At 43.7% G+C, this 27,802-nt stretch overlaps 2 protein-coding genes across 2 annotated transcripts in view; both read right to left on the bottom strand.

Annotated features, from left to right (window-relative positions):
• Positions 1 to 899: 899 nt before the first annotated feature.
• On the bottom strand, positions 900 to 6,278 carry srsf5b (serine and arginine rich splicing factor 5b). Its single transcript, XM_020097649.2, has 8 exons — positions 6,137 to 6,278; positions 5,698 to 5,842; positions 5,152 to 5,222; positions 4,888 to 5,031; positions 4,536 to 4,608; positions 3,153 to 3,226; positions 2,946 to 3,053; positions 900 to 2,698 (listed from the first exon to the last, which is right to left on the bottom strand). Exons 2-8 carry the CDS (start codon positions 5,821 to 5,823, stop codon positions 2,386 to 2,388), a joined length of 909 nt encoding a protein of 302 aa, XP_019953208.2. The 5' UTR covers positions 5,824 to 5,842; positions 6,137 to 6,278; the 3' UTR covers positions 900 to 2,385.
• Positions 6,279 to 7,119: 841 nt separating this feature from the next.
• The window catches only part of susd6 (sushi domain containing 6), a 29,210-nt gene continuing 8,527 nt past the window's right edge, over positions 7,120 to 27,802 (bottom strand). The window contains exons 3-7 of the mRNA XM_020097703.2: positions 11,998 to 12,213; positions 11,289 to 11,483; positions 11,032 to 11,170; positions 9,610 to 10,085; positions 7,120 to 9,466 (exon numbers count right to left, since the gene is read on the bottom strand). Coding sequence (XP_019953262.1) covers positions 9,441 to 9,466; positions 9,610 to 10,085; positions 11,032 to 11,170; positions 11,289 to 11,483; positions 11,998 to 12,213 — 1,052 coding nt within the window. The 3' untranslated portion in view covers positions 7,120 to 9,440. The remainder of the gene's footprint in view (positions 9,467 to 9,609; positions 10,086 to 11,031; positions 11,171 to 11,288; positions 11,484 to 11,997; positions 12,214 to 27,802) is intronic.

Genomic DNA, 27,802 nt, shown 5'->3' on the forward strand with positions numbered 1-27,802 from the left:
ATGCCCTCCTTTTGTCCCTTTGCGGCATATTGAAGACAACACCGAGGGCCCCAGTACGCACTCACCATCACAGATTTTTTTTTTTTTATTCTTGCCATTGTTGTCCTTGCATGATTTATGACGGGGAGGGGGGGCACTGTCAGAGAAACCATCACATGAAGTAGTTTATGAGTTTGAGAGAAACAGAATTCATGAAACATTTAAAACACAAAATCTCTTCCAGCAACTAGATTCCAAATGTTTAATGAGGTTCTTATTGATTGCTAAAAAGTGTAAATTATTTATCTCCTATTAATAAATCCATAATTACAGCTAAGGCCTGGGCAGAAAGCAGCACCATGACACCTAAATAAAGCTCTGTTTGGTGCGACAGGTCGGATTAGTAACGTCAGGGAGACTTTTATTTATGTATATCCATGATTTATGAATAAATCTGCCCCAGGGAGCAGAGGACCATCACTATGGAAACAGGCTGTCAGAACATCCAGCTGTGCATCATCATCCTGAAGGTGGCCTTTCCTCCCGCGGTGATAGGCCCCCTGTTCCTGTTCCCCACGGTCTTCTTGTTCTTCCAGCTGACGGAGGCTGCTGTGATCATCGGGCTGTTCAGGTGTCACCGGAGGTTCGCGCAAAAAAAAAGAGGAAGGAAGCACTGATGCTGGGGTTTTTGAAAAGGTTAATTGAATACGAGGAGATGGACGAGGAAGAAAAAAAAAAAAACGTTTATTGGGACTGGTTTCATCTTAAGATAATTTGCTTTATAGCAGATCAACAGTGCTGAAAACATCGACTGTATTATACATCGATAAAATTAATTTAATATTCAATCCATGAAGTCGTGAGCCTGGTTCTGTTCTTCATGTTCATCAGTGTTAGAATTAAAAAAAACAGAGAAGTCATTAAGAACCAGCGTTTAATCCAAATATTCAGCAGAAAACTTAAACAAAGTTTTGTTTGATTTGTTGCATCATGGGTAATATTCACAGTTCAGTGAGTGGGACAATTTATTTATCAACTATTTATTCAGCCAGTAATTCTTAACTTCATTTAACCGTCTTTATCGTCTCAGCTGCAGAGACAAAAGAGCCCGGGCCCACTGTGGACAACACAAATGTGCCACCATGACAGACGCACTCCAAATGCCTCATGTCGTCCCCAGTAAAGTTAATACCAGCTGAAAAAAGACGGATGATGACTCAATAAAATTTCAGCCATTCGACAACCTGTGAATCCATTTGCATTGATTAAGAGAAAATTTCTGACTTTGTTAAAATGTTTTTCTTATTGAGTCCACCGTCTTTCTACAGCGCACAAACGTCCATCATATTTGATTTCACTGAAAATACAATCCAACAGTAGAAAAATGTTGTATTTTCCACAATGTTCATTTGAACCACAGTTACTTTAACCTGTCACATTACCAACAAGGTTTCTTGGAATTACATTTATACAATTATGTAAAAACAAAAGTCTCCAATGCTGTACACACAACCTTTAACAAAAACAAGATAAAATAACATTCAGTAAAATGCTATAATTAACTGCTTTATGCATCAGCTCTATCTTAAAGTGTTGAAATCAGAAGGATGAACATCTCCCAACAAAATAAAAGCCTCAGTCACTGCAAGAAGCTGTAGGAAATGATGTAATTAACTGTACAGCTCTTTAACCTGTGGGGAAATGTGCTGATTTGTACAAGTGTGTTTGATACTAAAGCTGCAAATGACAGTTATGATGTTTGTTTTTTTCAGGACAAATAAAGTATTATCTGAATGAGATTCTGTATTTTGAGCAAACAAAAGCACATGCATGCATCCGAAGTTCTACACATCACAGCAGCAGTGGGTACAGTAGGTGAGAAAAAAGGGGAAAAGACACGAAAAGGCTTTGGAAATGAGCGATACAGAGAAAAATATGTTAAGAGATTAAAAAAAAAATCTCCAAACTACGAGCAAAAGTATCACAAGTAAAGAAAGTGGTTGCAACACTCGTCAAAAGCATCCTGCTGCTGCGGACACATACAGATTCCCTCTTGAAATGTTTCTTTCCAAGGTGTAGAATGAAAGCGGAAGCTGGGAGGATTTCGTGAGAGGAAATGGCGACGCAGCAGCGCCGCCCGCACCTGCAGCCGTAATGGATGAATGAATTCAGGGGTGAGAAGTGACTGGGTGTAAACATGCATATGCGCTAATACTCCAGTGGAAATGTGAATCTGCTGAGGAACTTAAATGCCCAATAATGACAATGAAATATCTGATTTACTTGTGTTTAATGTGAAAAACTTAAAATCCAGACCAAAAAAAATTGGCTCGTGTGACAATTTCTCCAAACTGAATCTACGACTGAAACAACGTGTTTCTACAGTTGATTCCGTTAACACAGCCCTTAGCGCTGGCTGTCAGTAGAGGGGGAACGAGAGCGGGAGCGGGAACGAGAGCGGGAACGGGATATGGAGGCTCTCTGGGCGGGTCGAGGGGAGGGAGACTTGCTCGTCTTGGAGGAGCGCTTGGTGGCCTCCTTGGATTTGGGGGTGGGGGATTTGGGGCTGCCGGCGGGGGAGACGCTGCGGGAGCGTGAGCGGGAGCGGTTGTGGGCCTTGGCGGGGCTGCGTGAGCGCCGGGGGGAACGCGAGGGAGAGCGACCGCGAGAACGAGAACGGGAGCGAGAGGTGCTTTCAGACCGGGAACGACTTCTTGACCTGAGAAAGAGACAAAAGAGAAATATTTAATTATAATATTTACTTTCATGTTGGCGAACAAACAAATCTGTACAACTGAACTGTTCACTCTAGCAAATTAAAAAAGGCAGCATGAGCTGTAAGTGGAAACCACCATGTTCTCATGACTAATTATGGGTAAAAAGGAAGGCCTCAGCCACAATCATCTGACTCCTCTAATACATATTGATTTTATTTTAGTGAATAGAGGCTCCGGCAGACAACTCACCTCTTCTTGGCTGCCTCTATGAGCTTGATTTTCCTGCCATTGATTTCCTTTCCAGACAGTTTCTCAAGGGCATTTTTCAGGTCGCTGTAAGAGGCAAACTCAACAACCCTGGAAAAGCAGCAGGAGACGGTGTTAATATTCGGAATCTTAGTTACACTTCTTGTCAAGAACTGGATGCTGAACTGACAAAGAGACAGAAAGTCGTACCCTTCGTTGAGTTTGGGCCGATGTGCGTCTGCGAATGTCACCTCTCCAGCTTGTCTCATGAAATCTTTCAGGTCCTACACATATAAACATCAGTCAGCGTACGGAGGGGCTCGGGACACCAGCACAGGCTGAGACAATACACAGGACTGATTTACCCAAAAAGAGAGATGGTTAGAATCTCTTGACAGAACTATACAGGCTACTGCAGATAAAGAGGGTGAGTCCAAGAACCTCAGAGACAAAGTCCCATCAGCTAAATCTAAACAAAGAAATCTTATGAAACAATAAAAGAAAACATCTGTGTGCCAATTTAGATAACATTTTGAAAAGTAGCGAAAAGAGTATTTGAAATAGCTCTGAGATTATTGGACCCACTGCTCAACACAACTACAGAGAGATGAACACCATCTGCATGAACTGAACTGCAGTGGTGCCACTTGGGCAGCATTTGGCACAAAGAGCCCCATTTTCCCTGGCAAGGAGGGTACAGGGCTCCACGCCGGGACCGCCCCTGTCTCGGCACCCCGCCTCAGTAAAGAGAGTGAACAGGGTGGAAGAGAGGAAACTACTACCTGAGAGCGAACCCCTTTGGAGTGGGCCGCAGGCTCTCCGAGCCCACCATAACATCGGGATAACAGCAGATTATATCCATGGGCACCTGGGAGGAATTCACACTCTCTCTCTCGCGATGTGCGGGAACACCACAGGGGGAAGGGAGGGGGGATATCGATCGATCGAAGCCCCTCAAATTAACGAACCATCGATCAATACGCCACCACCATCGACTCTCGCTCTTTCCTCTCCTTTCTCTCTGCCAACTCTCTGTTTCCTCTCTCTCGCTCTCAACCACAACCAGGCGTTGCGAGTGAGTGAAGGGGCCGCCAGCGCCTCTAGTGTAGAGCGAGCGCTCACATGACCAGCAGGCATCAACTAGGAGTTTGGACAGAATGGCTGACACCACAGGCTCAACCCAGACAGAAGGACCCAGAAGGGGTTAACTCCACCATAAGCGAGCTGTTCCACATGACACAACAGTCAGGCTGGCAAATAAAGGGGTGAAGAATTGGTTAAAATTTGAAAACAGGAACAGATTCAAATCTTTTGATGTTGTTATTGCTCTTTGATATATTACTTAGCTGCATGAAATGCAGATTAATCAAAAATTATTTTTGAAATAACAATTTGGGCTCATATAGATTACTGATACAAAATATTAGCAAGATAAAGTGATTTCATTTCAGAAATAGTCTATGTTGTCTTTAGCATCACTTCTAGAATAGTATGTGTATATTGTTGGAGGCAAACTGTGGGAGGTGACAACATTTGTGGTGTTGCAGCTTTAAGAGGCTGTTTGTGTTCAAATGAACATGTGATGGAACGAACCTGCCAGCTGACGCGAGAGGACAAATTCTCCACAATCAGGCGGTTTTCCGTCCGCATCGGAGGAGGGTTTCGACTGGAGACGAGAAAATACCACAGTTAATTTATGCAGCAGATTGCGGAACAGAGAGAAACACAGTCCTGAACCTAAGAGCTCTCATTAACAATGCTAATGATGATCAAGGATCATTACAGTGCACAGCGTGTGCATTGCATTTTAAGTGAGTTCACTTGTATTTACACAGCTTCTACTTTACATCTGTTCCAACATCACCTGCGTCAACGTCTGCACCTCTGATGAGCAATTTAACTGCAGTTAAATACTATTTCACCAAAGTAAGAGCAGCAGCCTTACCTCCGACTGTTCTGGGAGCCTCGACCATAGCGATCAGAGAAACGTCCACCACCACCCCCACCACCCCCTCCACCGCTGCTGCTGCTACTGCCACCTCTGCCACGGCCTCCGCGCAGACGAACGCGGGCATGCTCAATGGTCACCCTGGAATTACAAGAGAGGGGGAAAAACTGTTAACATGGAACAGGACAAGAAGTCAGCAGGAAGGGTAAAATCAAGACTTCTATTGATTCCCATTATATTTACCAAAATAGAAACTCCTACCTTTCACAGCACAGCTCTTTGCCGTCAAGCTCATACACGGCATCTTCAGCGTCTCTGGGGTCGTCAAACTCCTGCAGACGAAAAAAAACAGCTGAGCCTTCAAAATACTCCACGATGTTCCAGGAGTTTTAACTTTGTAGATTTCTCTGTGTTGAGCAGCAGCACCGCCGTGTCCACGGACAGCTGTACACACGCTTCAGCACAAATATCACCAGAATAATAAAGACCTGTCAGGACTCCACCAAGCTGAAGTTAGTGACATTGAAAAGGCTCTAAATGTTTGAGTTAGATGAGACTTCCTGTGTGTGTGTGTGTGTGTGTCGTAGTTTAAGACTCTGGTGTTTATACAAACTCCAGATTCTGAACTGGTCAACAGACACAATCCACCTCAGCTCGGTGGGTGTGACACCTCTGATGCTGAGGAACAAAAGGTTTCCCCACAGAGTCCCAGGACCGCGACGTCGACTCGGATTCAGTCGCCTCGAGGCAAAATGGAAACTTGATATAATTCAAACATGGAAACTGCGGAGACGTCGGCGGACTCACCACGAACCCGAAGCCTCTCTTGAGGTCGATGTCTCGGATGCGGCCGTATCCCTTGAAGAACCTCTCCACGTCCTTCTCTCTGGCCGTGGGGCTCAGGCGGCCGATGAAGATACGACATCCGCTCATGTTGCTGCTGGAAATGTTTCTTCACACGAAGGACACACACGAGTTATTCTTTAAGCAACGCGACGCTGCGGGTTTATGGTTTTAAATCAATAAAAACAGAACTGTGGGAAAGATGCATTCATGGTTAGCAGGCCTGGGCGGTGTAGCTAACAAGCTAGCTAGTACCTGCAGCTAAAGAAAAAAAGGCCCGACGAGCGGGTCCTGCGGCTAATTGTAAGCTAACGACGCGTAAACACGACGGCTAACGTTGATTTTTAACGCAACAATAATCGCAGGACGACACTGCGGAGTGTTTGAATGAGCGTGAACGTACCTGTGCGGGATGTTTCAGTGTTTAGCAGCTGACCACAGTCACTGCAGAGTTCACAATAAAACAAAATGGAGGCGAGAACAGAGCAGGGGGAGGGGGGGGGGGGGGGCAAGTCACGTGACGTATCACGTCACTGCAGAAGACGGGGAGGAAAAACGAGTGCCGACGAGGATTTACGAACGTGACGTCACCGAGACGCCAAGATAGTGCAGTTTTCCATTCTGACCACGAGGTGTCGCTCAAACACAAAGATACTGCTAATACTACAACAATCACAAATACTACTTCTACAATACTAATACTTCTAATACAATACTACTACAACTACAATACTACTGCTACTACTAATCTTTTTGTAGAGAAGCTGCTGCTTTGTAAAGTTCAGTAGCATAAATAATACAAAAGGAAAATATCAATCACATTTTTATGATTCAGAAATAATTAAAAAACAGAAAAAAATGAAATTTTAACGTGACTCAGTTTTTTTGAACTACACAACTTCACTCCTCTTTCAGTCATTCTGGTGACGCATCAACATCAGCGTGAGTCAAAGAGCAGATTTGAACCAGTTGAACATGAAAAACAGGAAGATGACCTTTGTCCATAGGTGCATACACTTCCCCTTCAACTGGTAAATGATCGACTTGATCGACTTGTGAACTGATGAGAAAGTTACTGTGGGTTTTTAAAGTGACCCCATAACAGATCAAGTGGATAAAGATTTATTATAATGTTAATATTGAACTATCATATGTGTTGGGCACACTGGAGGTAGCTTTAAAAATGTGATCTTGGCTACACAGTGCTGGGAAATATTAAACAGAAGCAGGATTTCCTTGGTTCAGATCTTCCAGGATCTAATCCAAAGGAAAATGGATCACATTATTTTTGACAGGTGGTTAAACATCGTCCATGTTTGTACTGGAAACTCTCAGTCAGAAAAAATGGGAGTGAGAAAAACACGGCAACACAAACGACACATCATCTTCCACATTCAAAAGAAAGCTTTAATTAGAAAGTTATATACACACTGTAAAATTAAATTAAACTTTATACAAATATTAAATTACTATCTTCACACCCACTGCCATGTACAGAGGAGAAACCAAAGCTGAAAGTGTTGAAACTTAAGAATCAGGATGTGTACTTTGTTTAACCTGTGATTTTCAGGGACGCAACACCGTACAACAGTGTTTCTGAATGCAAGGTTAATTAGTGTTTTCCTTTCTTTTAAATCCCATTATATTTTTAATGCCTTGCAAGAGAAGTAAAGGAAGAGTGAAACATAGGTGCTCATAGGTTCATCATCACCACCATCATCATCATCACAGTAGCTGGAAATGCTAGGGGGAGGATAAAGAAGGACGGACATTCGTTCAGTCGTGTCCACAACAGAAGTAAAAGTCATCGATAAATACAGAAAGACAGTTTTATGCATAGAATAGAAAAAACAGAGTAAGGCCATTGGAAAGAAACAGAACACTTTGCAGTATTGTAAAAGCAACCAACGCGGAGGCTTGCGATTATACATTTAAAAAAAAAAAAAAAGAAGAACATGTACAAGTCTAAGGCAACATTCTGCTTGCATGAATAATGTAGCCGTTGACATTTACAGACAGCCACGAATTCCAAATAAAATCGAGAACGGAAACTCAGACCAGTGGAGTTTTTTTAACCTCAGAAAGTGATTCTCAAGAACCAACCAGAGTCATGCTGTTCCCACGGTGACCAGCTCGACCACCAAATGCTTTTCAAGTGACAGCGACTCCTTTCAAAATGACTTTTGATAAATTCTTATTCTTTTATATATTCTTCACTTTGCACTCTGCATCGTAGGGATGGAGTGAATGATTGTGGTGGTGGGGTGGGGTCGGGGGGGCTGTCATAATGACAAAACCTTAATTATTATTTTTATTATTTCACTGCAACCAGTTGCAGTGGTGTCGATGATGCACAGAAGTGGAGACAGAGTCTTCAGTTCAGTGTGAAGTCGGGCGAGTCCCTCTCTACGGAGACGTCCAGCCATTCAGCAGAAAATGATAAATATTCTAGTTTCGAGAGCACATGAATAATACACGTTGTTTAGCGGACACGTTGCCTGAAGTGACGCTGGTTTGTTCACATGACTTTATTCAACGCTGGGAGGGATTTCTTCCTATGGTGAAAGACGGGGACGTTGTGATGCCGGCCTCTGGTGTGACGAGAGGCAAATCAGGAAGCGGCAGCATTGAAGACGACCATATGAGGACATGTCGTCTCCTGCCGAGCTCACAAGCACACACGCGCGCACACACTCAGATTCAACTACTCAAACTGAGCCACACACCAAACAATAAATACAGTGGGGGGGGGAATAAACACAAACAACCTCTAGGTTAAGTCATGTGTCCAGTCACCACGTTCAAACACAACCCTCTTGTCAGCTTTCAAAACAAAATGTGGCATCGTGTCTCCCTCTCTTTAAACAAGCAACGACGTGTAGCACAGCCCTGGAACCAAAACACCGATCAATCCCACTCATGCAGCAGAGGCAGCACCCTCCAGACACTGGCTGCATCCGGCAAAGAAAACAATCCCACCAATCCATATGCTCGAATGCCGACCGGGTGCACAGATAAGCTACGGAGAGAGAGACAGAGGAGGCTTCATGCTTCGTTCAGACTGTGCCGTGACAGCCACGACTAAAAACAACATGCAGCATTCACCAAAGAGGGCCGCACAAAAAAAAACAGCCCCGTCACTCACAACTTTTCAAGTACAGCGGGAAGACGATTCTGATTCTGAGCGCGTTAGCGTCAGGAGCGAACATCTCAAGTTTTTTTTAATATATTTATATATATCTGCAGTAACTCCAGACTGAGTCGATGTGTCTGGATTGAGAGCAATGTTAATATAGATAATTACACCTGGGAGGAGGCAAGTGTATGGTGATACATAGCCTATAGGACACAACCATGACTTGGTATGCATGTTTTACTCATATACATCAGATCTACAGGATTTATATTGAACTAGAACCACTCTGTCTGTAGTTTGATCCTGTAGCTGAGTCCAGTGCTGCTCCGTCACTGCTCGTGGTACAGTGACTGTTGGTTGTTGTTGGCTTCGCTCTGCATGGATAGCAATGGTAGAAGAGGTTGCGATGGGGGGGGGGGGGGCATAGTTCGAGTCTTTTTCACTGCATTGTGGGGGAAGTAGGTTGTCAGCCACAGTCAGTTCCAGTCAGCAGTGAGAGAGGGAGAGAGAAAGAGAGAGAGAGAGAGAACGAGGGGCTCCGCTGCTGATGCCAAGAGCAGCCTGGCAGGCTTCATGCTTCCTTCAGCAGGGGGATGTCTGCAGGGAGAGACAGCAAACATTAGAAACAAGCAGAGGCTGTGGAGTTAGGGCTGAGTGGTATAACGGTATAATCACGGAATAATTTGAAGCTATAGATATAAAACGTATCACAGTATACTCTTAGAGTCATTCCTTCTTACCGTCAGAAAATTCATCCGTAGAGGTCACAGAAAGCAGACTGTTCTGATCGCTGCTCTCAGAGTCTCTACGGAGAGGGAGGGGGCCTGCACATGCACCCCCAGGGTGCTCTCTAGCCCATGATGATGAAGAGGAGGAGGAGGAGGAAGAGGAGGGGACCTGGTGAACCAGCACTGTCTCTGCATGGTGGCGGGAGGAGAAGGATGACGAGGTGGATGGCAGACAGAAGTCTAAGTCTCTGTGGTGGCGGGTTCTGCTGGGGCCTTGGCCTCCAGTGGCCCCCTGAGGAAGCCCCTCAGAGAGCACGATGGGCACTCGAGACTCCAGAGGAGCCGCAGGAGGTGGCGGAGAAGGAGGAGGATCGGATGCAGCGCATGGTCCACCGTTTCCATATACAGCCTCTTCGTAGGAGGGGAGGCTCACCTGGACGCCCTCCACCATGATGGAACTACTCTGGCCTGAGACTCCCTGCTCCCTCCTGATGGACGGAGATATGAGACAGTGAGACAGACAGGAAGACGAGTGTGATCATGACCAAGGCTCAGGTTGGAAGGCATGTTGCAGAGAGCTCTGAGTGCAGGTGATGAGTTTCGATTGTACAAACCTGTTACAGCAGGCTGCACTTAGCCCTTAGGCCAACTACGCATAAGATCAAATCGTTCTGCTCTTTTCAATCACAGAGCCACAGCAGACAGACGTAGTCACTGTTATGGGATTAACTCCTCTTTCCAACTTAACTTTCATTTCTCAGGTTTTTAAGACTGGACTTGTAAAACCAGTTGATAACCGAAACGTCTGAATAGCAGGTGTGTCCACGGAAATAATGAGCAGCCAAATCATCCGTGTTAATGTGTAACATAGTAGGAGGTGGTTTTACAGCACCAAACATAAAAAGGTCAGCAGAGTACAAGAGCAAACAAAACTAAAGCTTTAAGAGTTTCTGACAACAGCAGGTTGTTGAAGAAGTGGAGGTCTGAAATAAAATCGTCATGTTTGATTTTGATTGACTTCTTCCTGAGTCTGCGTTGTTTTTAAGATGGTGGGTTTCCTATTATCCACGTTACTGTTGATACACGTCGCTGCTGATTGAGCAACATCTCTGACACACCCAGCGAGAGAAAACCCACTTCAAAGCCCGATTTGCACATCGTTTTGAACAAGCAAGTTTAACCCAAAAAAAAACCCCCATGGCAAAATGGTGCAAAATGTTTTGAGCTTGAATGTGTCACTAGATCCAGGGGAGCCGGGAATCCATCGACAAACTCGGAGAACATTTCGTCATGCAACTCAAAGTGTGTTTTTTTTTATCTTCAAATCTACAGAAGACACACAGTCAGTGTAAGACTGTGTTAACATCTCCTGACTGTGTGATTGTAACTCTAAAATGTTACAACTGAACAGATTATAATTTGTGTGCATCTTACCTGCTGTGATGGAAGGACTTGAGTTTGGGCTGTACAAGAACAAACAACACCACTAAAAGCAGGATGAGAGCCACAGAACTAGCTGTGGATGCCACGATGGACAGAGCCGGAATACCCAGCGGCGAGCTCGGCTCTTTGTCTGAGGGGCACAAGGAAGAGAGAGAGAGAGGAAGTGAGTGTGTGGTTCACTGATTTAGATTCTATGATTTCCCGCATGAGGTTGTGTAATTACAAATAAAGATCAAGCAGTGAAAGACCTTGCGTTAGTCGGCAGCTGATCTGCATGGGGCCGTCCCACTCGCCGTTCTGGCAGGTGAGGAACTTGTAATCTCCTTTCAGAGCGTAGCCCTCGTCGCAGAAGTACTCGATGACCGTCTTCTGGGTGAGGCGGTGGCAGGGAGACGGGTGACAGCGATAGCCACCGTTCTCTGGTTCAGTGGGGGGTGAGCACACTGGGAAGAATAAGAAGAGGCAATAGAGGTATTTAATCATCATGGCTGCTGCTGCTGTGTGCAGAAATTGCTTCGGACCATAATTTCTACCTGTGGTCAGGTTTGTTTCCTGTGGTTTAGTAAATGCTGAAATGTCTGTGTCCCCTGCTGGCTCTCAAGGACATCCTCCCTGTCTGTGCTATGATACTGTGAGCCGCTGAACTGATGTGATATTTCAATTTTGACGCAGTCATGTGCGTGTAAGTCCAAAAAGCAGATTTTTTTCATACCCTTTATACCTAACCATCTATAACAACCTGCTTTCAGACAGGCACTGAAGTTTCTGGAGATGCTGTATGTGAGGAAACGCCCAATTGACAACTTTTTTACAGTATTCATTCTTCTGAAAGTAACTATGGATGGATTTCTATCTGCTAAAATTATTTCATCTCCAATAAGAAAATCAAGATGGATGTATGAGCAAAATAAGCAATGAATGAAAACAAAAACTAAAAGATGTGTGCTTGTAATAGACCTGTGTTTGTATTTTTGATCCTGATGCTTCTGATGCAGCGTGGGGGCTGATGGGACCAGGCTCCAGAACTGGTACAAATGATAGTGGTGGGTCCATCTGCCGTGTAGTCGGGCTCACAGCCATAGGTCAGCAAGGTGCCCGGGGGAAAGGATCCCCTGTTGGCTTCGGTCTGGTTCAGCAGGTCCCCGTGCTGCACACCAGGAGGCTGCACACAACCTGAAGAAACATAATCGAGTGGAGAGAATTCATTAGTGGCTGCTTTAAAGGCCTAAATGATAGAAGTCTTTAAGGTTTTGGTGTCAGAACAAGACAAAAGTAAGATGAGAAGCTTCTCACTTCTCTTCTCTTGCTCTCGGCTGAACTCATGATCCATTAATGCTTGTGTAAGGAGCGACCCAGCTGCAGGCTCGCAGCCACAATTGGGAAAATATGTGATTCTGAACCATATTTTCATAATGCAAGGTAACAAGGTAATTATAAAAGCTATGTAAGTAACCTCAGAGGAGTTAAGACTGCCTCTAGACAGGATGTGTAGCATCTTAATTTTCAATTTATGCAGGGATTTCTGTGTATTAAAGGCCCACTGGGGAAACAAGGACAATTTATCTGAAACGTGGCCTGGTTCTCTGAAGATTTATGCACCAATATAACGTCAAATAAACCCAGTATTTACTATCAGTGAGGGACTGTTTGCTACGGTTGGCTCAGTCAAAGTCTAAATACAGAGACACGATCATAGTCTTCCAGCAACAATATTTTATATCACATTAATGCGGCGCTGCTGGAATATGGTGATGTCCTATCATTAAGCTGACACACGCTGTCGGCTGGACTCCTCCACGGGCAGTTGCCATCAGGTCAAACAACTTCTCACAGGGGAAAACTGTCAGGTTGACAGGCTGAGCAGATAATTAAAGCTCAGAGGTATTGTTATGTGAAACTAGGTTGGGTTTTTACACAGGTGAGGGAGACGGCACTGTATCAACATGACAGGTTCGGCGAGAGAAGGCCGCGCTGTGCAGTACAGAGAATATATCTCTAGTGCCTACAGTGGATTAAAATGTCACAGGGGGCTCCATAGAGATCTAATTTCTCATCATTATCTCCCGCTCATTAAACTGTGCTCATCCCACACCAGCATCTCTCTCTCTCTCTCTCTCTCGCTCTCAGGCAGTGAGACAGGATGTTCAGTGAGGTTTCCTTACTTGGCTCTAATGACAGACTTGAAGCCCTAAAGACAGGATGGGGCAGAGAACCTGGAGTTAATTGTGCTGTGATCTTCCCATGCTCTTTTTATGATTTTGCGTTGTCACGCCAGCTGCTGGTGTGCGAGCTTCGTGGGGTTTGTTGCAGCATGAGAGCAAATTATCTGAATTTGTGCTGCAAAACTCTGTCCCCACAGACTCACACGCAGATGTTCATATAAAAACACATTTGGAGCTGAAATCTGACAAGAGCGGAGAATCTAAATCCACAATCTGACATAACATTGCAGGCAGCACCTGTGTAAACTAAAGCAGGACAGCAGGAGGCTGACTCTACTTTGAGCACTAAGCTGTTTTCAAACAAGCATTGAAGTCAAGACTTGCTGAAATTTTCTGGAGCGACTGTGTGTCACCATGTCCGAGTCAGTTGCAGATCTTTTCCTGCCAGCCCCCCTAGTATAACATCCAGAAAATGCCAGAGTGAGCCCACCTGAGAATACAGCAGGAAAATTCACAGCAAGAGAGAGTTGATCACTTTTCTAACACGCAACAGGCAGTAAACTGGAGGAATAAAAATATCTCAGGATGAAAAACAGGAACCATAGACACGAAGAAGACGATGACGAAGATGCCAACTTGGAAAGACAGGGTTTGAGAGTTTTTGGGGATGAGTGCAGATGCCTGTGTCGATGTGCTGTAAATAAAAAAAATATTCTAAATCATGTCCTGCCTCCTGCTGCCTTCTTCATATGCGAAAGGCAAACTGGAAAATGTCCGGCACCAATTTTCCGAACAGACACTAACGACCAAATTTCATTACCACTGATCGTGTTAATCTGTGAAGTGGTTATGCAAGAATTTGGGTCCTGGCTTCACTGGAACATTTTTCAGTAATGACTCTAAACACTTAAATCCCTCTAGGCTATCGTATATAAATTAAATCTGTCACAACAAGAGAAGGTTTTTTTTTTTATCTCTACATCTTTTCTGTTTGATTAATTAAATGAAATCATATGATGTGCGGTGAACTTTCCCCAGTAACAAGGCACGAGCATAAGTACATTTTAAACACCCCCCACAGCGATGAACATTAATAAGGCCATCAACGCTAATGACCACGCCGCTGATTATTTAATCCTTGGTCTGCGTATTTATAAAATTATATTAGCCATGGTCCACTGTGGTGTCTTATCACAAACAAACACAGCGACACTGAAAACAGCCCCTTTTTCGTCTTTCCTCCGAGTCTGTTTAGCGATTGAAAGAGAGACTATTTCCACAGCAGTGCCTCTAACATCTTCTAATCTCCCAGGAGAAATGCTGCTCTAAGCTGGCGGCACAAGATTAAATGCAAAATGCAAACACTCAAATGTGCGAGTCACACACACACACAAACAAACACACAAAGTCAACTCCCACAAACAAAGACACTCCCAGGACCAAGTCATGTAATACCAAAGGGTGTGTTATTGAATTCAGCTGGGGACAGATTTGGTGTGTGTGCATGTGAAAAAAATATGGAGTTGCCACCTGGTTATTATAGATAAACTAAAAAGCCACAGATGCGAGCCTGCTGTAGAGATGAGGGTTGGCTTTCCGCCTTCTCCAATTCCATCGCTCTCAATCATAAAATATTTTTTTATATGACTGCATCCACCTAACTTTCATTATTGGTGAACCCTCTTGAATATTTCCCTGAATCAATTTATGATTTGTTGTTTAAATAGAAAAGAAAATCTCAAAGTGACATTACTTGTTTTATCCAACAGCGTCCATATTGACTTTTACATTTATGATGCAAGCCAACGAGTTGAAATGAAACTCCTCACATTAAAAACTGACTTAAAATGAAAAGTCGGTAATGTGTTCATTAAAAATTTCAGATCTACATTGTTAGTTATTTTCAAATTATTCCCAAGGAGAGTGAAGAACATACACCCTTAAATCTCCTGGTGTTGAATCTCCTACTCACAAATAAGATTACACCAGCTAATTCAATTAAAGTCAAAATTAGAGCTACAGTGATTAAATCAGCTGATATGAATACGCTGCAGAGAAGAGGAGGGGAGTTTCTCGCTGCTCATCATTAAACATATAAATGATGAGCAGCGAGAAACTGCAGCACAGAAATGCCAACCTAAGTTTGAGGTAATTTACAGTTTGTACAGTTTTTGTTTTTCACTGTAAAAACCCCAAATTGTCAAACAACACTATCGGCTCTTAAAGGAAACATATAATGCTTTTCAGCATTGCTTTACTCTGTGTTATAATTATTATATTATATATATATATTTTTTTTTTAATGTGTTAATGTAAAAGGTACACACATGCAAACACAGTAATATCAATATTTATCCCTGGAATACATCGATAACATTGATCTCACACACAGAAACACAATCTGCACGCCAGCGTGTCAGGACGCCATTTGACAGCGTGACCTGAGCAGTTGCTCGTTGAGCTGCTTCAGGGCGATTACAGGCTCCTCTGAGGAGGAGATGGTGCTAATGGAGGTGGTAAAGGAGACGAATTGATGACTCCCTGGCTGGGAGGCAGCAGGGGACAAAAAAGGCCTTAGGGTGCAGTTTAGGACAAAGGCCTTTAGCCAGCAGCCGCCGTTATGATCTTTTGTGAAGCGCTGCGAGGCAGTCAATAACAACTGTAGAAGACTGATGAGGGTTAATGGTATTTCATGATCTTTAGCATTTTAACTGGTTTATTGTCTCGAGGATTAAGGCATGGGCATGAATGGACACATTTAACCTCACAAATAAAGCCTCATGAAAGCCTCTGCAATCCAGAAGGAAGAACACACCATGAATTTAAAACATTGGATTCTGTCAGATCCTGATTCAACAGTTAAAATGTTCTTTCACACTGATTACATCAGACGACATACTTTATGTAAAGGTACTGCTTGATAGAATATATTAAGGAAGGAAAAACTAAAGAGGCATAAGCATAATCTGGCTTTAACTCGAGTTCTTTATCAAGTACGAGAGGTTTAAATACAAGCTAGTTGTTTTGGGAACTTTAAGCAAATCCTCTGTTTATGTTAAGTCATCAGGGAACTTCCCTGCATCATCATGTGGTTTGAGGATAAAGCATTAAAATATACTTACAGGCTTCGCCCACTCGAGGGTTAATTCATACCCAGAGACCAGGTCACAGAGGACACTGAAGTCTGCTCAAACTAAACAAACCATGAAGCCAATAAAATGTCCCTTTTTAAACTCATGGTTGTGTCAGACAACAAAGCAGACTCTCCGTCTCATGCAAGGAAAATCACATGACCTGGAGTTTTCTAAATGTCATTTGCACCTAATGCACAGATAGAGGCGCCTACATTTACAGTGTGGTTCGAAGGCATTAGAAAAATCACTCACAGCCGAGTGCATCATAACAGTAAAACTGCTTTCAGAGAGGCTGTTATGTGAGAAGACAAATGTCCAAGTCAGTTGCTCCAGACATTTCCCAGAACTTGTCCTGGCAGCCTCCTTGTAAAATATCTGTCAAATTTCCAAATGAGCCTTTGTGAAAATACAGTGATAAAAGGTGTGATCCAGAAAATGACGTTGAGGAAGATGTCAACAAGATTCAAGAATGTTTGGTGCAAAGGACCGAGGCCGGCGTCGAGGCTCCAAACTAAAACACATGCTTCTTTTGCGATGGAATTAACACATCATGTCTGGCCTACTGGATGCTGAATGCCCTGGACGTTTTCCTGTTGCTGTGAACGCGTCTGACCCTGACTATCTCCTGCTGCATTCTTCACGTGTGAAAGGCAAACTCTGGAAAACGTACAGACCCAATTTTCCAATTTGTTATCATAAATCATCCGTTTTACACAGCTCAACTCAAGCCAGTGTAAAAAGTGAAACTGAAGAATATATAATAAAAAAATTAAGAAATATGGTTGTAAAACTTAGAGCCGTGAAGAAATTTTACTTTAACTCTGTCTCCCACTGGATTATATTTGTCAGAAAGAAGTCAAATAACCAGAAATGACAGGTGAGGTAAAAATAGTAACTGAAAAATATAAAATAAAACTACTGACAGGAAATGTGCTTATCCTTTAAAAAAACACAGGCAGAAAACAGAGAGGGGGAGGGGAGAATAGTGGGAGAGGGTGCAGAGAAATCATGGAGCGCTGTGGTCCTGGCCAGAAAGAGACGTGTCTTAGCAGGTTAGCCAACAGATCTCTGTGAAAAGGAGAGGCTCTGTACAACAATGGGAAGAGGAGGCTTCTCCAGCACATACCACACTGTGGGCTGGGCGAGCGAATAACTGAAAGATCGTTGAAAAGGAAATAATGAACGCCTGATTCGGTATCCAGAGATAGTGGAGCTGTAAAAGACGTCTAAACTCGCGGTCTCTCCATTTTCCATCGCCCTCTAAGCCCAGAGTGAATATTGGCAAAGAGAAAACACACAGGGAAAAACCTGATCAAAGCCATGAGCAACGCCAGAGTGGATTTCAGCACACCATGTTTTGTGCTTATGAGGAAGGGAATGAGTCACAGTTAAACACAAGCTGTTCTCCCACTGGTCTGATGTTCAGAGTTTGCTCAAGAGAAGGGAGGGGAAGTCTGAAATGTGTTGAAAACAATGACAGAGACGAGAGGGCCTTGTGAAATCTCGTGTACAAAGTGGGTGAGAACAAGATACTTGCGTGAAATCAGAAATTACAGATATATCCTGTAAACTTGTGCTTTAAATGAGATTATCCGGTGAATATCCACCACAGAGGAACTGGACTCAAGCTTTACTCCAGTTAAATAAAGTGGACACATAAAAAGGATAAACTATTAAAAATCGTCTGGGCGCACAACTGTAAGCTGATCAAAGTGTTTAAAATGCTAAAAGGTCGTAGAAACGCTTGTGTTGAAGTGGGAGAACTGGGCCAGGGCAGAGCGCTCATGAGGCTGATTGCTAATCCCAACATCCAGCGCCTTAAGGCTGCACTGGAGGAGCCTCAGGACACGGGGGGCGTTAAATCCCCTGCCTGACTATGAAGTGTCTTCCTGGCTGTGAATATCTCCCTATCCCCATCTGTTACCGACGGCACCCACCCGCTAAGAGCTGGAGGGTGGGGGTGGATTGAGGAGAACCACGGCGGGGTGGGGAAGACGAGGGTTTTAGCCCTTTTTGCCCGGGCAAATTAAAATTTCTAATTATCCTCCTATTACAAGCTGGGAGCGCTCTCAAGCAGATCTGATAGTGATGACTTCTGCAGCCAGCTGTTTGGTCGCTCTGTAGAACAATAGGCTATAAAATGGGGTGTGTTTCCCACTGTGTGCGCATGTTCGAGTGTGTCGGGAAGCAGGGGAATTTGTGTGCATGAATATGTGCTACAGGAGAGGGGGTTGTGTGTTGGATTAAGCTAAAGACCGAGGGGATGATGATGCTCTCTTGGCCCGGTAAATATGTTTTTGTTCCTCTGCTGGCCGCTCTCCAAATCCTCTGTTGTCGTTGTTGTTGTTGTTTTTGATGATGTCGCTGTCATTTTTGGGGCCAGGGGTGTTTTTGTATTTTGCCACGTTCCAAACTCTCTAACTCTAATCCATGGGATTTTTAGCCAAGCTGTTGTTATTAGAGTGCAATACAGTGCAGCAGAGCCCACGATGGGACGGTGCTGCAAAGACGCTTCACCACATTCATTTCTGCTACTGGTGGATGGTGGAAAAATAAAGAGAGAGAGAGGGCATCCTATTTTCTTTTTTATTATTATAATTGTTTGTTTTTTTTTACCTTTATTAACCTGCTGACAGTCTGGTCAGGAAATTATGGAATCAAACCGGGTACAAAACTATTTTGTCTTCTAGAACAAAATTATCAGTTATACAAGTGTTTTTTGTTTGTTTTTTAAACGCAGGTTTTTTTTTTATTTGAGTAAGGGCTCCTTTCACAACCATTTATGCGACAACGCCCTGATGTTCAACCATCAACATAACGTCACACTCACAGTCACACTCCTCTTGATAAAATTTATTGGCTTGTGAATCTTTTGTGAAATTGCATATGATAATAAAGAGGTGAAGTCGAATAGTTCAAAGTGACTAGATTTGTGTGTAATAAAAGACTTCAATAAAAGGTCATATGGTCATGACTCTTATGACAAAACTTATTTAGCGAGAGTGTGTGGGTAAAGAGTAAGTTTCCTGTACTTGCTTTCAATCTTTCACGCTTACATCACAGATTAGTTTTCAGTGTGAGACATTTCAAACAGTATGAAGTGACACAACTCAATACGCTGACACGGGTGGGTGACGCTGGGCTGTAACATGGGACTCTTAATGTCTGGGTGAGCGATACTACCAGTGTCGTGTTCTACTCTGCGCGGCTTAGAGGTCGTCATTCAGTCACACAGAAATATCTGCTTTCATATTCTGGCTGCTCGAAACAGCTGAGCACTGAGCGAAAGCAAGAAAGACAACTGGAGGATTCTGTGTTGAAACAATGTGGGAAATAAAAAGGTGGACTTGTAGGGTGGACAGAATGCAGAAGCAGAAAAACAATTTTTCATAAAAAAAAAAAAAAAGGAGCTGTTGTTCCATCCGCAGGACCTCCGAGAGAAGATGAAGGGACCGAACAGAGGAATAACGGAGGAGTAGGAAAAAAGACGAGGAGGATGAAGAACAGGGAGGCAGTGTGATGGAGGTGATGGCACGTTGACTACAAACAGATGCAGGCAGACAGTTATTCACTCAGCAAGTGTAGGTTGCTAGTGTCCCAAAGGGCGCTTTTGTAAACAGCAGGGCTTTTGTTACTCACTGACAGCCCATAACCTCTGTTGTGTGAATGGTTAGGGGCACAGTGGATGAATCGGAGTGTCAGACAGAACAGTGGGCCCTCATGTTATCACCACACACTCCCACAAAGGCCAAGCGATGTCCGTATTGTCCACTGATGCCAAAGCCAACAGCGTCACATCTACTGTAAACAGGAAATTAGCCACAAAACATGAGTCTAATAGCTGCGGGCCTCCAAAGTGAACATTTAGCCGACCACTTGTTTCTTTTCCTGCAGCTGAAACACATGAACAAACACGTACTGCATACACCCACGGCGAAGAAGGTCCCTAAAAAGACAAAAACATCCTCCCTGCTCCCCCACCCATGCATCCCCTGCTGTTGCGATGCATTTAGCAAGCCACGTGTGCTGCCATTACACCCCATTGTCCCTGCTCACGGAGGGATGGGACACAATGGCAGATTTAAGCAGCGTGCCCCCGAAAAGCACAACAGACAACTTTGCATTTGAAGGGTTAAATATGCATAAGAGGCCAAAGTGGGTGAGGGCAGGGGGGAGGGTGGGGAGTACCACCATTGTGTGACCCTCTCTTCAACCCCCAAAGATACAAGCGTACATACGCATGCACTTTCTGCTTTCATTTAACAGATGGGAGGATGTTAGCGGAGGCAAACAGTGAGTTCCCCCTTTTCTCTATCACCCTTACTCCAGAGGACAGCTGGGAGGCAGACATTCCTTCTACTCAGCTTTCAGAAGAAAACAAAAGAGTGTGTGGGACCCCTCCTACACACACGTGCATGTGCTCAGACACACACACACACACACACAGATTACCCCCCCTAAAAAACTGTCAATGCAACTGTGGGCTGATCATATTACAACAGCCTGAGCCTGCCAGCCTGCAGAGATGTGAGTGCAGAGCCTCGGACATTTGCTGAAGGTGAAAGTTGGGGAGATAATCCCGACCCCTGCTCACCAGAGCTGGCATGCTGATGTGTCAGTAGGACCAAGGACACTGGTGAGGACAGTGTTAAATCTGGCTGTAATAGAATGTAAATTTAAAAACTCCAGTGAGACAAAAGCTTAGGCTGCAGCTGGCTGTTCGTCTCTAGCCAACTTATCTTAACCGGCACGCCTGGATTGTTTGGTGAACAGGTTCACTGCAATAGCACAGCATGTACCGTACTACAGACAACACAGTGGCTGGGAGAAATGGAGCAGTCACATTGTAGAGAGCAGGAAGACTTGTGTATAGTAATAGTCTTTTTGTTATGCTAACACAGGCGGATGCAGGATTATGCAAAACCCAAAAAGACAGGAAGGACAAGAGACTGTCCTACATTTTAAATAACATCTCCAGATGATCCAACAACACAGTCATTGTTGCAGCTCAGTGTCCATCATCATTGTAATGAAGCACAACTGGACTTTGATAGAGCAACTGTCGCTCCAAGAGTGAACAAATGGTACCAAGCATCAGAGGCCAGTTCAACACTTGCAGCCTGTTCTGCTGAGAGAAGAGGTATGCCATTTGTTGTTCATGCCGTGGTTCCCATTAATTACCATGACTGTGTCAGCCTGCGCTCAGTCCCTACATGCCCCGCTGTCGCTCTGTTTTTAACTCTCTCACTCAAACAACTTGACAATGGACCATTAGGAGGACCAGGCGAAACAAGATGGACCATCAAAAATATCCATAATAAACCATAGACAAACCATCAAGTCAGCTATGAATAACACTGACTGGCTGGCTGGACCTCCAACATAACAAACTGTTTGTGCACATATAGATGTGAAACTCTGTCGTCATCCAATCCCAGGACAAGACTCCTGCCAGCATGAACAGCAAGGTAACTTCACACATACTTTTGAGTAATTTCAAAGGACTGAAAGCAGAAGTATCCAAAACAATACAGTTACTGACTCATACATACTAAAATAATTGTTGTAGCTCGTTAACGCTAAAGTCAAATACATCAGAAGGATGCCACATGGTCCATGTTATTTTGAAATGCGTCAACTAGGTTATTAATACATTTTTGAATCAAAGCCAACTGACTTCTGAGGTAAATATGACTTCAGCCCACACACGCAAACCCAAGCTGTTAGCAGTAACATGTTTAAAACAAGCTGTTATTAATTAAACTACAAATTAAAGATTCCTCCAAATCTAGTTTTAATATGTGTTGGTGTCATTTATTAATAAAAAACACTTGTATAGCTTGTTTTTTTTAACTGAATACAAATAAAAGGATTAATGTATAATTCCACTCTACTGTACAGAAAAATATGCGAATAAATACAGATAAGACACACAGAGACATGCACACTTTTCATAAACCCTGACACAATTATCCAAATGGACGCCAGTGAAGCCTGTACAACGGACAGAGGGAACTTGAGTGGAGATAAGCCAACTGGCCACTAAACATCTCAAAACTCCATTTAACGGAATGGATAGTTTGAGGGATGAGACTATAGACAACAAAGACGATACAATAAGTGTTATTTAGAAAATCTTGCAGGAAAATTAAACCATATGACATGTGCAACACAATGGCAGTTAAAACTGAATTATAGCCATATGAAATGAGTTGTGTCGACTTTAGGGAAGCCAGACTCTTTTGGTGTGGACCCAGGTTGAGGCCTATAAATCAGACAATAACGAAGTATCTTTTAGCGAGGCGTTTAATCCCTCCCCTCCAGGGGTGCTTTTCTGAATCCAACTATATGCCCTGACTTCTCTCTGGAGGTGAATCAGGAATGAATCATGAACTGTGGTATGTCATCCCCTCTCTTCTCCTGATTCAAAATCTCCACTAAGCATCTATCGAACTTGAAATGGCCCTCAAAAAACAAGACAGCAGTTGTGGAGCCATTTCTGCAGAATTGCAGTCAGTTAAAGAGAAACAGCTGCACATCGCCTCCACCCATGACAACAAGACACACAAGTGTGTCAGGATCGCAAAGCCCTTCCCCATATCTCAATGTTAGCATATCTGTCAGTACATGTAGTTAACTTTAATTTTTGCTGTGGTTGAGTAGCCTACATTCACTTTGTGAAACTTGTTTAACAAGTAAACTAGCACATCTTTTCACAAGTTTGTGATGAAGCTAAAGTTGCATTAAGGGTAAAAGCTGAATCTACAGATTAAGGACTTCTATGCGATGCAGTGCAATATTCCCCAAATTTCTACCGTCTCCATACAGCTTTGAAATGTCGAGTCATGAAAATATGTGTTTACACTCCAGTGAAGCAGCTGATAACCATGCTTGCTGATAGACAAAATTGCAAAACTGACGTTGTGCTAAACTTATCAGTATCATGCAGGCAGCTAACGAAAAAGCATGTTTATGTTTTCAAAAGTCTTGAGAAATGGAGCTTTCTTTTTTGTCGTTGTTTTTGTGCACTTTGCGTCGAAGGATCAGTCTGCACTTGTTTATCACTTATAGTATAAGAGGGTATAAGTCTTATACCATGCTGCTCTATCATTGAAGCTAGAATTCATGTGGTACGACAAGACTGTTCTGTGAGTTATGATCGTGGTTGCTCACCGTCTGGCACGGCGTGGATGTCTCAACAATTGGCAAATCCAGCATGTGTGTAGGATGCTCTGTGTGCCTCATGTGTAAGCTGATGAACATGTTTGAACATGATGCTGCTGTTGACTAACGGTGTGACGAAGACATCAGCCCACACTGTTTCAGTGGGCCTGAAAAACACACCAAAGAAGTGAGAGAGGAGGGGGGGGGGGGGGGGGGGCACAGAGACAGAAGAGACTGGGACAGAATATAATTTTTTTTAAAAAGACAAAAAATGACAGTAATTGAGACAAGATTCTGAACAAGCAGCTTGACACTGCAAATTCAAAAAAGTACAGCACAACGCAGGTAAATAAAACAGAAAAAGAATGGAAGATAAATACTGCAAATATGAATAAAAGAGTGAAAGAAAGGACAGAAGAAGAGGCAACAGAAGACAGGAGAGACCGGGGGATATATTTAGCAGCTCATTAGTCAGAGATGTCCTCTACTCAGCAGGCTGGTCCCTCCGATGAGGCCCGTTGGAAATCAGTATGACTGCCTGCTGCTTCAGACAACCACACACATTTCACTGGAAAATAATTTACAAACTGCCTCTCCTCTCCCCAGCCTTAATGTAGCTTCAAAATAATCCTCAGATTGTTGACAGGCCCCAATAAACAAAGCTCTGAACTACTCCAAGTGACATGACTACTTTTAACATTACATTTGTGGCATGAGCATGAAAAATAAGCAGTAAGAGCCTGGTACAGATTAGCACGGAACTGGAAACTTGTGGAAGGACGCAGTATGGGTCAGGGAAGAATCCATGATTATTTAAATCACTTTCTTTAACAGACGTTTTCCCAGAATCCTTCATGGAACTTGATGTAAAACGTCAGGTGTATTTAGGGGACTGATATGAGTCTGTGCAATTTGGTGCAGCTTGATTGAATTCAAGGAGACTGTTGGGCCTTGGCAGTGGTATGTGCTTTACTGAGTGCCACTCTAGTTTTGTGCGTTATCAGATTTGGCTGCTGGTGTGAAATATTCCGTCAGTGCCACCACTCCCTGCTCTGACATTCATTAACCTTGAACACAGCGCCTGTCACCAGTGGACATGTATCAGCGTGTGGCCCAGAATACTACACACACTGCACGTAGCAGGAGAAAATGTTAAAAATCAGTAAAATCAATGAGCAGTAACATTGAAAGGGATTTAAAAAAAAGAAAATCACACGATGAGCTTAGTGTTTGCAGGCAGGTGGGAGCGATGTGAAGATAACTGTAATCCTGGCCATCTGGGATCTTCTCAAAGTAATGAAACTGTCTGGTCAACTGTTCAGAGTCAGAGAAATTGTCTTGCATCGCCTGATTGCACTGCAGAATCCACTTGGATGGAGCATTTCTTTGTAAGGTTAGGCGTTCAAAAAATAAAGAAGTCTCCCTTTAGGGCTTGATTGGTTGGGAGAGCAGTTTTGATGACACAGAGAGAGAGCAGAGAGTGACGGCTCGAGTGATAAACACGCAGGTAATGAAAAAGAGAGGCCGGCCGATTGGAGCAGACTGACGCTAATGGGCTCCAGTTGCACCTGGATGATGACTGGAGGCTTAAAGAAAGACGATGAGAGAGGGGGGGGGGGGGGGGGGGGGGGGGGGGGGGGGTTGTGAGAGCCAGAGAGAGAAGGGGGGAGGACAGAGACATCATAGAAATGGGGCTGTGCTGTGCTCAATATACCAAGCCACACACACGCACAGAGAGAGAGAGAGAGAGAGTGAGTTAGCAGTCCTAATTGCAGACTGGTGATCTAGTGGAGCTGCAGCTTGCTGTGGTTTGGTCTGTGGCTTCCAACGCTGCCCCTAAAAGCCCTCTTTGTTCTCACGTTTCAGAGACGAGCCAGTAGCCAATGTGTTGCTTTACCCCTGCCTTCTAAACGCCTTGCTAACAGGCCTTCGGGGGACTGTTCTGAATAGTTAATTGCACAGGACCCCCATCCCCACTGGATTTCACTGTTTGTAAACCCAGCCTTTCTAGCAAACTTTCTGTAAGAACAGGAACACAACAGTGAGCAGGCCAACTCGTGCACCGTCACTTTTTGTTGGCACGCTCCATTTTGTTTGGCTACAGGAGAGGTTTTTACAGTGGGAGAAGGCTTCAAAGTGTTTCAGGGGAGGCTCAGTGAACAGAACTGATTAGTTATCAGAGGAAGATCTTAGGAAAAAGCCTGAATGCATTGTGCATGCATTCATATATTTGGATTAGTCTGAAATTATGTCACAGCTTCCTTAAGCTCTTTGTTTGGCACTGAAATCCATACATGTCCCTGAAATGTTCTGCAGTGGCTGTGTCCAAGACAGTTGTCAGAACCTTCCTGCCAACTCCCTTGTAAAATGTCCAGGTTAGTCAATTTGAGAATACAGCAGGAAAATGTCTGGAAAATTCACAGCCAACGCGAGTGGGCGTGTTGATGATGTTTCTAATGTGCAACAGAGAAAACAAATAGCTCAGGATGAAAAAGAGGAACCATGTTGAAGGATGTCAAGATGTCAACTTGGAAAGACAAGAAGAACTTGAGAGTTTTTGGTGATAAGGCAAAAACATGTGAGTACCACAGCTGAATGTATACATCGTATTCTGCCTCCTGCTGCTCTACCCAGGCACCACCCGTCGCCTGAGTGTTCCGGACATTGTTGTTGTGAATACGTCGGATTCAAACGATATTTTAACAGAACAAGAGGGAAATATATACGTTAACTACGGTGGGATGATGGGGCACCCTTTTCTATACCTTGTCTAAGGAGAGGCCATCAGTCTCAGACTTTGAAACCCCCTGATCTAAGCAAGCAACAAGTTTCAAGGACCACAGCAGTTTGAAGATGCCAGAAGTAGGGAATGGCTCATTCAGATATTTTCCTCTGTGGTAAGAGCAGTGACGCTATGCTAGCCACTAGAGTCTCCTATATCATTAAAGAGAAAAGGGAAGTAGTCTTTTTTTTCTTAAGCAACTCAACTCTAGGAAACATCCTTGAATTGGTTACACACACTGATTCAAGAACAGCCAAAAACAATGGGCTCTGTCTGCAATAGACCTTTTTTCCGACAGAGAAGGATGTATTCAACTCGAGCCAAGAATAGACAATCGATTGTCAAAAACAAACAAAAATCTCAAAGGAAATTAGAGAGGCAGCTCTCTGCTCCCATACTTGCTCTCCTCCCCTTTCCCTCCGCTCTTTTTCTTTACCCTATGACTCCACTTTTTCTTCCAGGCACAGGGAAAGCTATTTCCCGTTCTCACACATGTTCATGCATAAACGTCACTCCCTCACAGAGCACACAGCAGGCTTGTTTGTGGGAGACTTCTGGTCCTCGCCGACGCCTTTCATGCACAGCTTTAACTCAACTACAGAGGACAATGGGTTTTCAGTGTGCATCACATATCTATTTAACTCAACCTACAAGGATGGTTAGTGTTTTTTCTCCCCTGACATATGACACATATGATCATGTGAATAGACCCTAAAGCAGTCGGAGTTCCCATCTTTACTTTTTCAATCTGACTCAATGTCTGGGCCAACTTCCTCTGAAACAAACCACAAAGACTCACTGTGAAGAACTGACATCACATTAGGAACTGTGCTCTTTGCAGCCAACATCAGTGGGATGTCAGATAGACTCAGAAAAGACATGAAACAAGTGAAAATCCTCCAGACTGATGCCATTTATCCTCTGAGTACACAAACACTGAGGTGCTGCTTTGTAGCTGTGTGTGTGTGTGTGTGTGCGTGTGTTTACCGACACTCGGCTTGAATGCAGAGGGTGCTTTGTTGAGCTTGTTGCTACTTTTGGAAAATAAAGTGTCCTGAATCATGAACACGTTTGTAATCACACACAGTAATCGCAAACACAAAGTTGAGGGAGCCATTGACATTATCCCAGCGATAACCCTGCTGGTAATCTTGTTTACAATGAACAGCTGAACGTCAGATAAAAAGACACGACCTGGACTGTGATTGGTTCTAAAAATACCTCAGCTCCGGAAGGTTTTATAACAACGTCCTATCAGAGCGTATAACAGGTAAAATAAATTGTTGCCCTGACCTTTCTACAAAGAGCACAAAACCACTGATACCGAGGTTTAAGCTTTTCCTTTCTATGTTAAAGGAAGCAAATGAAAGAGCAAAGACTCTCAACCTTCACAGTTCATCGCCCTGTGTTTACAGCTAATTTCCCTCTACTGACATGAAATAAAAGTTTACTGACTAATATCCACATAAGACTGATAGCAACACAAACCTCCACAGAGCAGAAATAGAGGTTTGACGCTG

This window comes from Paralichthys olivaceus, chromosome 19 (genome assembly GCF_024713975.1).
Source record: "Paralichthys olivaceus isolate ysfri-2021 chromosome 19, ASM2471397v2, whole genome shotgun sequence".
NCBI classification, from domain to species: domain Eukaryota; kingdom Metazoa; phylum Chordata; class Actinopteri; order Pleuronectiformes; family Paralichthyidae; genus Paralichthys; species Paralichthys olivaceus.